The following is a 12,407-nucleotide window of genomic DNA, read 5'->3' as shown; positions in this document are numbered from 1 at the left end:
TTCAAGCAACCTTTATTAGAGCATACATCCCAAGCACGGGGAAATGTACAACACAAGACAGTATGGGTTCAAAATCATAAAAAAAACAATAACATTTCCATTTAAGGAACAAATGAAAATAGAAATACAGCCAGGGGGTAAAGTACATTTAACAAAAAAGCACAATTAAGTGAAAATATCAAAAGACATACAGATGCTATTCGTTTTCACAGCTTTTCTATTCTCACTGTTTAAAATAATGGAGAATAAATTTTTAATTTCATTCACCAGAGCAGCAAAGAAATAAAACGAGTGTAGATTACTAACGTCTCGCTTGATTGGTGAAAATGAACGCATTATCCAATCAGAGATGCCTGTGGGCGGGACTTCCGCCCTCTGCAGTTAAGAGGAGGGTTTGTCTGCTTGGAGGGAAGTTTAATCAAAATAGTCATGCAGCCTCCTCGAAAATGAAATCTACGTGGATAAACGATTGCGTTTTGAGTTTGAAAAACAAACACTAGGAACATAACTTAGGATTATATGAAATAACGCCTAACCGTGTAGAAAATCGCAGTTTAACGTGCGCATGCAATAACTAGTACACAACTTCTCAGTCTCTATTAGCTTAGCTTGCTAGCCGCGATTGTGTTTTCCATACCGCGCTGCACGGATATAAACTAAAATGCTGCTGCTGATAGATTTTTTATAAACGCATACTTTCTGGCCATGGATCATAAGACGAGGAGGCTCGAGAGTCAACTGTGTAAAGCTGTGAAGGATGGAGACCCAAGGTGATGTGCAGCTCTCTCAGGCTTTCTCTTTGTTTTGCCCAGACATGTCCTGTGTTGAACAGGATGCGACAACAGAGTGGGAAATCCGATTGCTGGACATTTTTCCATCTAGACTTAGACTTATTTTCAGTGGCTACTAACCATCTTACACGATTTTAACTAAGTTAGTCTTAAAATACAATTGTGAAGTAACTTGAGTGTCTTTGATGAACGAAAAAGTCATTTTCCAGTCGTGGCTTAACGTACTTGTAATCACTTAATATGTGTTTGAAGTCCTTATAAGCAACTTAGCCTTTAAAACAAGTATTTGATGCTGTTCGATGATCATTGTTTGAGTTGTAGATTGTTCAACTGTAGCATTGTTTAGAAATCATCCGTTAAGTCAGCACAGTTTAGGGTGCGTTTGTGACCACTGCTCTCCTGGTGTATGACATATAGTGTCCCTGTCATCTTTCAGACCTTTACCTTTTGGCGTAAAACATGTTTCTGTGGTTTTATTGATGCACCAGTGGGACCTTGTTTAGGGTATAATGATGGAGGATGTTATAAGTTATACAGATTGTAAAGCCTTCTGGGGAAAATAAAATATTTTAGGCCATATAAATAAAATATACCTGACCTGACGTCATGTTCGTTTAACAACAGATGTCCTCTATGACTGCTGATTTCAACTCAAAATTATTAACATACTTCACATAAACATTTAGGCTTGACCTACAGTGGATGGTTAATGAAAAAAGATTTTAAAAAAAAAATAGAAAGATAGAAAAGCCTGATAATAAGAGCCCAGGCAGTAACTATCAAATCAGTGGAGTTTGTAATGTCCAGGTACATTAACTGATAGAGGTGCAGATGTGATCATATCAGTACAATATCAATATGTATCAAGCACAGTGATGCAGAAATGACTGATGTGACAGCACTTCAGACAGTGACTGCTGTCGCTTATTGTTACAACAATAAAGCTTCCTGAATTAATGGTGGATCAATGAAATCACTCCAAAACTGTATTATATGGCACAATTGTACCATAACTTATATTGAGTAAACAGTGAGACAAGCAGACCCACAACAGTGCCGACATTGTTTTTCAATGCAGCAGTACCAACCTCGCCTATGTCTTTGCAATACTTCTTCAATGCAATATGCGACAGATTGTAACAGATCCCTCTTCCTTGGCAGATCTGTGCAGCTGCTTCTCTCACAAGGTGCAAGTCCTGACCTGGTTGGTAGTAAGGGGGTAGCTGCAATACACTTGGCTGTTGGCAAAGAGACTGAGAAGAACAACCGCTGCTTGAAAATGTTGCTGCAACATGGAGCCGACCCTAATATCAGGTATGACTAATAACACAGTGGCATGAAAAATCAACTTGTTAGATAATTTTCCACATCATATTGATCACATATATAACATCAGATACCCAATCTTGTGAAATTATTTGTAAATTATATTATTTGTGAATTTAAAGTTAATCTATAATAATATTTAAAGTATAAAAATGTTGTAAATTTAAATTTTAACATGACATAACATGGTACAGCAGTTAATTTAATTTAATGATTGTGTGATTGTGTTTTCTTGTTTTTCCTCCCAGATCATGTGATGGTCTGACTCCTGTTCACATTGCTGCACTGTGGGGATGTTATCAAAACCTGAGGTTTCTCTTGATGAATGGAGGGAACCCCAACCTTAAAGATAATGTAAGAATAGTTTGGTTTTTTTTTTAAAACATTATTATTAATTTTCCAGGGAAGTGCATGGATCAGATGTCAGTCGCCTGAACAGCGCATAGAAAATCACTTCATATTTACATATACAGACACATTCACATAAACATTTTGCATGCTCCAAGATAACATTCTATAGAAAAAAATGACCCATTTTTGCTAACAGTGATTATTAAGTTCTTGCTATGGCTGTGTATTACAGATGAATGAATACAGAGAAAATACCCAGAACTGAAACAAGAAATCTCCTAATATCTGGCTTTGAATGTCTGCTTCAGTTTGGTTAACTCCTGTTATCTTCATTCATGCAGGAAGGAAATACGCCTGGGCAGCTTGCAGAGCAACAGGAGAATCGAAAATGCGCCCAGCTTCTTCAGGAGCACCAGGTCAGCTGTGTGGACAAAGAAGAGGACGACTGGCCTCATTTCCAATACTGTAAGAAAAATTCTTTGTCATCTTGGGTAGAACTTATAAATATTTAATCTTTAAAGCCCAATAGGTTTCAAACTTATTCTGTCTAACTTGTTATTTTAATAATAGAAGAAAAAAACTTGAAGAAAAAGATAATTAATCAGTGGTGTTGGAAAATGTAGATATATTACTTATTTATCCAGCCAGTCAAGTTTTTAACGTGCTTCTTGTCTGCCAGCAGATGGTCATATCATTTTATTACCACCATCATTACTTTGATCACATACCATTCTCAAGTTTTAACTTTCTTAAACACTTTGAATATTTAAAATCACACACATTTGAAAACCTTGTGAATTTTTTAACATGGAAACTCTACCAGTGTAGATCTTGTCTAGCAGCGTATAACAACTCAATCAGATGACTTGCAGCTACATCTTCTCAGTATTTGGCTGGCTTGTGGTAATTTTTGACTCGGTATGAACTGTGTTAATTCATATGTCTCTTTTTTTTTCTCCACAGCTGTATGTTCAGACCAAACCGACCTGTCCAGCTATCCTGAATCAGACTACAGCTTCAGTTCCCAGACGTCTATGATAAGTGACTTTGGCGAAGCCCCATTGAGCAGCACAAGGCGCTCATCATTTTTCAACCTATCTACCATTAATGGAAGGCCGAGTTGCAGAGGAATATCATATAACAGACTTTCTAATATGGACACTAAACAGCATCATAACCAGGACTGGAACACTTCCTCACATTGGGCATCTGAAGGTCCCTCCATACTGTCAAGCACTCGCATGTCTGCAGTGGGGCCTGCACCTGCAATATCAACTCTTAAGGAGGAGGATTTGTTTACTGATGATGGTTTGTTCACATCAAAAGCAAATGTACATACTGCTGCAACTGATGGCAGAATCTCTCCCTCCAGAAGAGACACTCTCCCTGCATTTCTGTCCAGGCGAGCGAGCCGTAAGAGTGTAAGCTTCAGGGATGTAGATGAATATTTCCCAGTTTTTAGTCCTGAATATCCAAAAGAGCAGCCCGCTGTCGGCACCAGCACCTTACCTTTTGACCTGTCTGAGTACTCTAGCTTCCTGGATTCAGAACGTATGGCCACTGTTTTACCTGAGCAGGGTATCGACGTCACATCACCAGACCATGTTTATGTTTTTGGCAGGGAGAGCAGTGAGAGCACAGGAGAGGACATGGAGAAAACGGTCATCGTTAATCACTGTGCTTTTGAAGAGAGTGATGATGAAAAAGAGGGTGAAAATGTAAAAGAGCCTCAGGGGAACATATCGAAACAGCTAGCGGGTTCCTGCGGGGGCGGCAGCAGCAGTGAGACCGGCAGTAGTCATTACAGTAGCTGTGAGAGCGACCATTACACCAGCGCTCTGGATGCTTCCATACACCCCAGGCATCTCTTACTCCCTGTGGTAGAGGAAATATCTGTTGGTGCTGAAGTTTCCAAAAAGACTGCTCAAACTGACACTCAGATAAATTCAAAACTTGAAAGTGTTGAGCATTTACCAGGTATGCTTGATAAACTGGACTTGTCAGAAGGAAAACACCCAAATAATGAGGCGGACACCCCACTGGATGATGCCGCAGAAGCGACAAAGGAAGACTTCAACTGTCCATTTACGCCAAGTCCTTTTGTAACAGGCAGGACACGTTCAAGGTTGAGTCGCTGCTCACTGAGAACAAGCAGAACACCCGAGAGCCTCCTCCTCACGTCTTCTCTGTTTGAGGAGACCCTACCTACACCAGTTCGATCGCGGCGTCAGATGCCCAGGCCTCAGAGCAGCGATGCCTTTTACAGTTCACCACGTGCACCGTGTTATACACTATCCCATTCAGGGAGTAGCACAGGGGGAGACTCCTTGCCTGCTGATTGCCAGGAAACACAGTCCAGCACCCTCAAAGCCGGTTCAAGTGTTAGCAATAGCCAAGCTGATACCCTCATCCTCTCCAGGAATGTAAGTGACTCTGCTGTTGAATCACAGACTCTGTGTGACACAGTCGTACTGGAAAAAAATCAGGACTCTTCAGTGGATGCTTATGAAAGAAACCTTGCAGAGATTATACTGGCTATGCAAGACCAAGGCATGGATCTTGCTGAGGGCGGGGATTTTCTAACTGATGATCTGACAAGTACAGATGAGGCAACAACAAGGGGAAATGTAAATGATGCCCCTGATGTGGACCGCCTGAAAAACAAAGATGACTGGATCACTGAGGACTGTAGCTCTCAGCCGGAATCTGTGTCATCTTCATCCAGCTCCAGCTATTTTTCCCCAAGGAGGTCCAGGGAAGACTCTGACCTTCCTTGCACCCCAGGCACCGGATGCACCCCTAGATACAGTATGAGCCGGCTCTCAAGCTACCACAGGCCACAGCACCTGGCTAACCTGTCTTACACCCCCGGGGGGCGTCCAGTCATTCAGGATGTGGATGAACCAGTGGAGTACCTCTACACTGATACAGAACAAGGCCACAAGCTGATTGAGACTCATGTCCCACCTACAGCTAACACCTCATTCAGCTCCAGCATGAGTACTACCAGCAGCGAGGAGACCATCCTTTATGACTGGCGCTCTATGCAGACCGACATGAAGCAGAACACAGAAAAGGAGAACCAGAAACCACAGGAGACATTACAAAATGAGCAAAGAGATGAGGGAAAGGACAGGTTGTTGGCAGAAACCAAAGGGATGACTGACAAGGAGCTGAGACTGAGGCTAGTGGAGCTGGGGCAGAACCCAGGTCCCATCAACAGCCGTACCAGGCCAGCATACATTCGAAAGCTGTGCCGCCTCGTTCAGGAGTCAAATTCCCAATCACCACATCACCAGAAACAGTTAAGCCAGTCAAAAACAGGTAATGATTGTGTTCCTAATGATTTTTTTTGATTACTGTTTACCTAAATTGAGCTTTTAGTTCTCTCATTAAGTAGCATAAAAATGGAAAATTAAACTTGTTATTTGGCATTGAAGGTCTCCAACACTGAACTATATGATACATATTAATATGCTGTCATTATTATTATTTAGCTAAAGTCGCGATTGTATCGTTGTTTAGCTATCATCACTCTCACTGAAACAACAAGTCATTTTCGTGTTCTTTTTTCTCTTAGTTCCTGCAGATTTAGGTTATAGTCCAGAACTAAATCTGGCCCTGCAGACCTTCAAGCTGCCTGATTGCCGGGCTGACGAGCAGGCTTTGTGCCAGCAGTTTGACCAACCAGATCAGAACAGGAAGTGGAGGGAGGGCATAATCAAGTCCAGCTTCAACTACTTGCTGCTCGACCCAAGGTCTGTTGTCTCTCATGTTGCTTTGTGTTTGTCTTTGCAGTGTTGCAAGCTGTCCAATAAGATATAGACTTTGCAAAAATTTGCCCGATTTACAAGATGTGGTAATTCTTACTTTGCATGTGAAATGAAATTTCTACAGTACACTGCTTACATCAAGTACTGGAGGCCACAAGTATGTGTGTATGATAAGAAATCATTATCAGAACAAAGAAATCATTATCAGAAACAAGTAAGGTAAAAAATCAGGAAAAGACATTTGCTAAATTGACACCAGTTTCTCAGTAGAGAGACTCAGTCAGTAGAGACAGTTAAAGTCACCTCCACAAATGTGTGTTTTTAGTAATTTAGCTCCATGATCATATCAATTCTGGCAGCGGTGGCCTAGAGGTTAGAGAAGCAAGCTTGTGACTGGAAGGTTGTCGGTTCAACCCTCGGACCGGCTGGATAAGTCTGGGTGGGGAAAGTGAAAAAGCAGTGCTTGCTCCTCCCTCATTACCACCACTGAGGTGCCCTTGACTCTTCAAAATTAAGCAATCACCATTCAATTTTCGTTATATCTGTAGGACTGTTGTTTCCTTGTTGAGTCAGTCCACACCCTTGTAATGCAGATGCACACCTTTCACATTCAAAACATAATTTAAATGGATCTTTCCTTTTCTTCTCTCTCAGAGTGACAAACAGCCTCCCATTCAGGAGTCAGACCATGACTCCACAGGAGTGTTTCCAGACTTTCATCCACGCTATATTTTATGTGGGCAAAGGAAAACGCTCCCGCCCCTACAGCCACTTGTATGAGGCTTTGGAGTACTACAAAGGGGACAAAACGTCCAAGGTGAGTTTAATTAATTAAATTCAGTTTAAATGAAATTAGATATAAAAATTGTATATAAAACACTTTTCCATTTCTTCTCTGTGACAGAAACTGTGCCGCAAAGTGCAGCACATCCTTCAGGTATGGGACGCCAAGCAGGGCGTCATCTCACTGCATTGTTTCCAGAACGTCATTCCAGTGGAGGCTTACACAAGAGAGGCCTGCATGGTGGAGGCCATTGGTGAGTAGAAGGAAGGTGAAATTCAACCAGTTACCTCTTGTCTATCTCACTGGAAAATTCAGGAATATAATTTGAAAACCCAGTACCCATCTGCTCTTTTTTTGGGTATTAAATCACCTTGTCAAAGCTTATTTTGTGATACTATTCCCTGGTTATTAGATATAATACAGCTTTTTAGGTTGTAGTTGTAGACTAAAGAGGGGAAGTTTGAGAACTGCAGAGCCAAAAAAGTAAAAAATAATAAATAAACAAAGGGTTGAAAATATTGAAGCAATTAGACAAAGAAGATGCAGGAGAGTGACACACATGGTTGTGACCAACTGCATGTGTGTCTAAGGATAGAGGGTGTTGTATGTTGTACAGATTTGTGAATTGTGTAGATGGGCTATATAAATGAAATTGACTTGATTTGACCAATATAAGGGACTGGAGAAGAACTGGATATACAGAATGTAGCCACTTTGTTTTTGTAATTAAATTTTCAAGTTTTTACTGCTGGATGTAATATCATAACTTCAGTGCCACTTTAAAAAAATCAAACACGTGACCACTGGCAGTTCAAAAGTACTCGTAATACCTGTAATAGTTCTAAACTGTTCATTTTTGATAAATTGCAGTTTTAGTCTACCACATTTTTGACATTGAATATGGCTGTTATATTTTCCAGAAGGGTTTGTCTTGATCTCACTGGTCCTTCCTTCTTGATTTACATTTTACATTATTTCTTACAGTGCTGGTAAGTTTAATAATGTTGTGACCATAGCTAAATAAGCACAAATGAAACAATAAAGTTATTGGAAATGTTCTCATGGCAGTTCAGCCTGTCTATAACACACTTCATTCTCCAATCACGTTCCCAGGGTTAAAGATGCTCACCAATCAGAAGCGGGGAGATTACTATGGTGTGGTGTCCAACTGGCAGTTAAAGAGGAAGCGTGAGCTGGGTGTCCACCTGCTCTACCGGGCCATGCAGATCTTTCTGGCTGAGGGTGAGAGACAGCTCAGACCAGCAGACATCAGACAGTAGCGGCCCCCACTGGAGGGGGGTGTAAAGTGCAACACGGGGCCAACTATCCGATGGGAAAATACCACTAGTTCAGAATCCAAAGTCAATTTTGCACTCAAGAGTTGGGTGGGAGTTTACAACATCCCTTGGTCTGATTTCTCTTTCCCTTCACAATATACAGTTTGTCACACGTCATATCCTCTGGTAACATTTAGATCCCTTGAGCTTGTCAGTTAACATCTTTCTGCTTTTTTCTATTCAAGTGTCTTAAGTGTTAGTGTTCTATTCAATTCAGAAAAGCTGCCTTGTTTCCTAATTTCTTTGCATATATTAATTATAATCTGCCTAGATTTGTCCACAAAAAATTAAAGGTGGAGTCATGTCGTCCTGTATGCATTAAGTTTTCTACTGACAGAAAAGTCAGTGAATGAGCAACATGATGTGAAAAACAAAACTGTGAGACTGCAGATGTTTCAGATGTCATGACAAATAAGCACAACAGTCAGTTTTCAAAAACATTCTTCCCAGTAGGATATTTTTCTTCTTGAATTCTTCATCACTAATGTCTTTTCCATATTGATACACAACCATATGCAAATGTCTTATGCAGCATTATCAAATTAACTAGTTCCAGATTGCATAGAGCAATTATAGTTTTCTCTCAACCTCATACTGTATCACCTGGGGCTGGCTTTAGGAAAAAAATTAACGTGTCTTGACTGAGTTTTGTGTGAGGTGCACACATTCTATTTTTATAAATACCACTTCATGTGCAGGAAATGGCGTGTGCATGTTTTTCGTGCGGACTCATCGTTTATACATCTGGCCTCTGGTAGTTAATCACTTTGCTTTTGTAGTGTTAAAAGACAGATGGAGATGAATATCAGCAGAGGCTGGTCACTGGTACTTAGCATGATAGGATTCATGGCTAAATAAAGAACGGAGTGTGTAGTTTTAGAAACTTAATGTTTGATAAAATATCGCATGACTTGTTTACATGGCTGGATTTCCATTTCATTTGTTATGCCATTTTGTTTCTGTAAAAAAAATGCTTTGCAGGCAAGCTGATGATATGATAATGATAGGTGTTAATTTGTATACATTTCTTTAAGAAATGCCAGCAGTTATGTAGAAACACAGTGTTTGAGTTCTTATTACATCAGCAATTATGATGTTAAGAGATCTATCGGCCAAAGTAATCCCAGGTTGAAGTTACTTTTTTTCTTGAAAAGTTTGCTTACATTCTGATCTCATGGTCTACACATTAATGACCTGAGCTTCAAAACCATCCATTGTCTCCTCAGGGTTTTATACTTGATCAATTGTATTTTGGATGTATACATATATTTTTTTACATTCCCAGTCCCTAAGTTAAAGAAATAAATGCATTAAATCATCATAAAGTGGAGTAAAACACGCGACCTATAGCAATAACTTTTAATTATGAAATTAATATTACATATTAATTTAATAGTACAGTGAAAAAAGAAATGGACACAAAGCCCCTTGATTATGATCTGTGTTTGACATGGTTTCATGATTGATTGATGTAATAATGTAGTGCTCTCTTTTCATTATTATCTCCAACTGCTACTGTTACTGTCATATCTTTGCACCTTTACTTTTCATTCCTGTAAACATAGTGAAAAAAATACGACATAAACCTGAACTGGATGAGTCTTTGTCATTTCTTGTTCATGTCTTGTTCTGTGGTGTCCCTCTAGTGGACAAAGGAAGTCATTAAATTTTGTTTTTCAAATTCAGTTATTCTCCTCATGCAGTAAGCGGTCTTCTTCCACTATGATTTATTCAAATTAGTGTTTGGTGTTAATATTACAAGCATTTATCTCATGGAGAGCTTTATATTGCGTTTAAGCCTAATACCCTTATTTACAAAAGAGATTCAAAAACTTTGAAAAATTTAATTTAGGAACCATTTATGTATTTTAATATCTGCAAGTCACTGAGAAATAAATTTGTACACGTCTACCATTTTGAGTTTAGAGTTTCAGTTGCATCAGTCCTACAAAAAAACACAATTTACTGTAGGCTTTGACAGTGTGCTGGCAAGAATTATTCTTTTTTTCTAGATGAGACAGTGCACATCTAATTTAGGAACAATGGTCTTCAATTACTGTTATCATGACTCATTCAGTTTCATAGGTCTACAGCTTCTTGCTAGTGGTTAGAAAATATTTTCTTCCGAGCATCATCATGGTTTCTACAATAAACACCATCAATGTCCTCTACTCTCTTGCATCAGCTGTGAGCCACAGTGACCCCACTGAGACATTAAATCAGGGCTGCATATCTCATCTGAATATTTGCTCTCACACGCACACATTTCACAATTTGGACTCGAGATAATGGTCTTAAATGTGCAGAATAAATATTGTGTAATATAGACAATCTTAAAATAGCACTTTATTAAAAAAATAAAGTAATAGCAGTAATGCTGATACTGTTCATCATCAATGCTATATTGCACAGCTATTTTGAAAGCTAGAGATTACAATAATGTGACCTGTGGTGCATAAATGAAACTAAAAGACCACGTAAAGACGGGTTTTTCCCCTTTTGCACCTGTACTGTTCTCCATCACTGCTGGTCAAACACTGGCTATAACACAGAATGAGCACCCTTCAGTTTTTCAGTGAAATACTGTGCAGGTACTTTCCTTGCTGGGTAGCACAGTGACCTGAAACTAACACATAACACACCCAGCAGACTCTGAAAGTCAATTAGTATCTAAGTATGTAATAGTATTTTCTTAGAGTGCTTCTTTCAATCACTGGTTAAATCAAGGCTTAAGGAACCAACTTTACTGTGTCACTGTGATTATTTGTTTTCCTCATGCAACAGAAAAAGACAGCTCAGCGGACACGTGCATACACACAAAGAAGGATCACAATATAGATATAGTATATTTTGCTCATAAAAATACAAATGATTCAAGTTCAATTTACTGGAATTATACAATGGCTCAAGTTGTATTTTTCTAAAAATATATTTTTCTCAATTAGGCCAGCTGGATAAGCAGTTGACTTTATCTTGTTTTGCAGAAAAAACCTCTACCAGTATATTGATTTTATTTACATTATATACTGCCTCATAAATTTTTAATAGAAATTATATGGCATTTAATTTAAAATGATAGAGTAAATATGAATCTTGTTATCACATAGTAATCTACTCTAAATTGAGGCCAAATTAATTTGGGCAAATAAGGAAGCAAGGGGCAGTTTAGTTGTTTAGTTTGTTTACTTTGCACGTTGAGTCATAACAGTTTTTGCAGATTGCTGTCATTGTTGCAAGTTGTCTTTATTTTAACCGCTCCTGCTGCTCAGACAGCTTGTTTAGCTTGTGCATGCGTCATAACTGTACTGTTATTGTTTGTATGTACTGTATGTATGTAACTTGGTCACTAATCTATTGAATAAAAATACATTTCTTTAAAAGGTTTATATAATCCTAATATATATATTAACACATAGGACCCTTTACACTAGTACACAAGTATTATCATACTATTAACAGTATTTTAATGTATTACATTATCCCCTTGTAAATAATAATTTATATTAATATTGTAAATGTGAAGAATCAATGTAAACACCATAAAAGACTTTTTTTTTATTCAACAATTTTTCAACACATTGTTTCTTGCTGTAAAATTTGAGCGGGGTTGGAACACATTCACCTAATACAAAACGTTCAAGGTAATGATTAATCAGCTGTTACCAAAAAAAAAAAAATCATATCAAATCTTATCAATAGTCAGTAGTAACACTGAATATTGTCTAGGTTTAAATATCCATTAGATCACTGGCATGTTACATTAATAATAGCAATTATTTTTTTTATTTTTTTTTTCTGAATACTTGAAGAAATTGGCTTTGATTCTGTGTCACATTTAACCTAATCACTCTCACATCTGCTCTGACCGAACTAAAGAAAGTAACTTGAAAGACCGACAACATCACTGAGGGATCAAATGATGAACTTTATTCAATAAAATACAACAGACCATCCAGCAAAAATTGTATAACAATCATGAATACGCAGTACAGCTCTGTGACTTAATGGTTCTTAAATGGTTTGCCAGACAGAAAAACATTAATGA

General features: G+C 38.5%; 1 protein-coding gene across 1 annotated transcript; it reads left to right on the top strand.

The window, feature by feature from the left end:
- Positions 1-140: 140 nt before the first annotated feature.
- Positions 141-10,047, top strand: ankle1 (ankyrin repeat and LEM domain containing 1). The gene is made up of 9 exons (XM_044362206.1): positions 141-770; positions 1,953-2,105; positions 2,366-2,471; positions 2,810-2,933; positions 3,432-5,792; positions 6,049-6,226; positions 6,896-7,058; positions 7,146-7,278; positions 8,139-10,047. The coding sequence occupies exons 1-9, from the start codon at positions 706-708 to the stop codon at positions 8,303-8,305; spliced, it is 3,450 nt and encodes a 1,149-aa protein (XP_044218141.1). The 5' UTR covers positions 141-705; the 3' UTR covers positions 8,306-10,047.
- The last annotated feature ends 2,360 nt before the right edge of the window (positions 10,048-12,407 follow it).

This window comes from Thunnus albacares, chromosome 9 (assembly GCF_914725855.1).
Source record: "Thunnus albacares chromosome 9, fThuAlb1.1, whole genome shotgun sequence".
In the NCBI taxonomy this organism is placed as follows: domain Eukaryota; kingdom Metazoa; phylum Chordata; class Actinopteri; order Scombriformes; family Scombridae; genus Thunnus; species Thunnus albacares.
The sequence above is the reverse complement of the archived record's forward strand: the minus strand, read 5'-3'. Positions and strand labels throughout refer to the sequence as shown.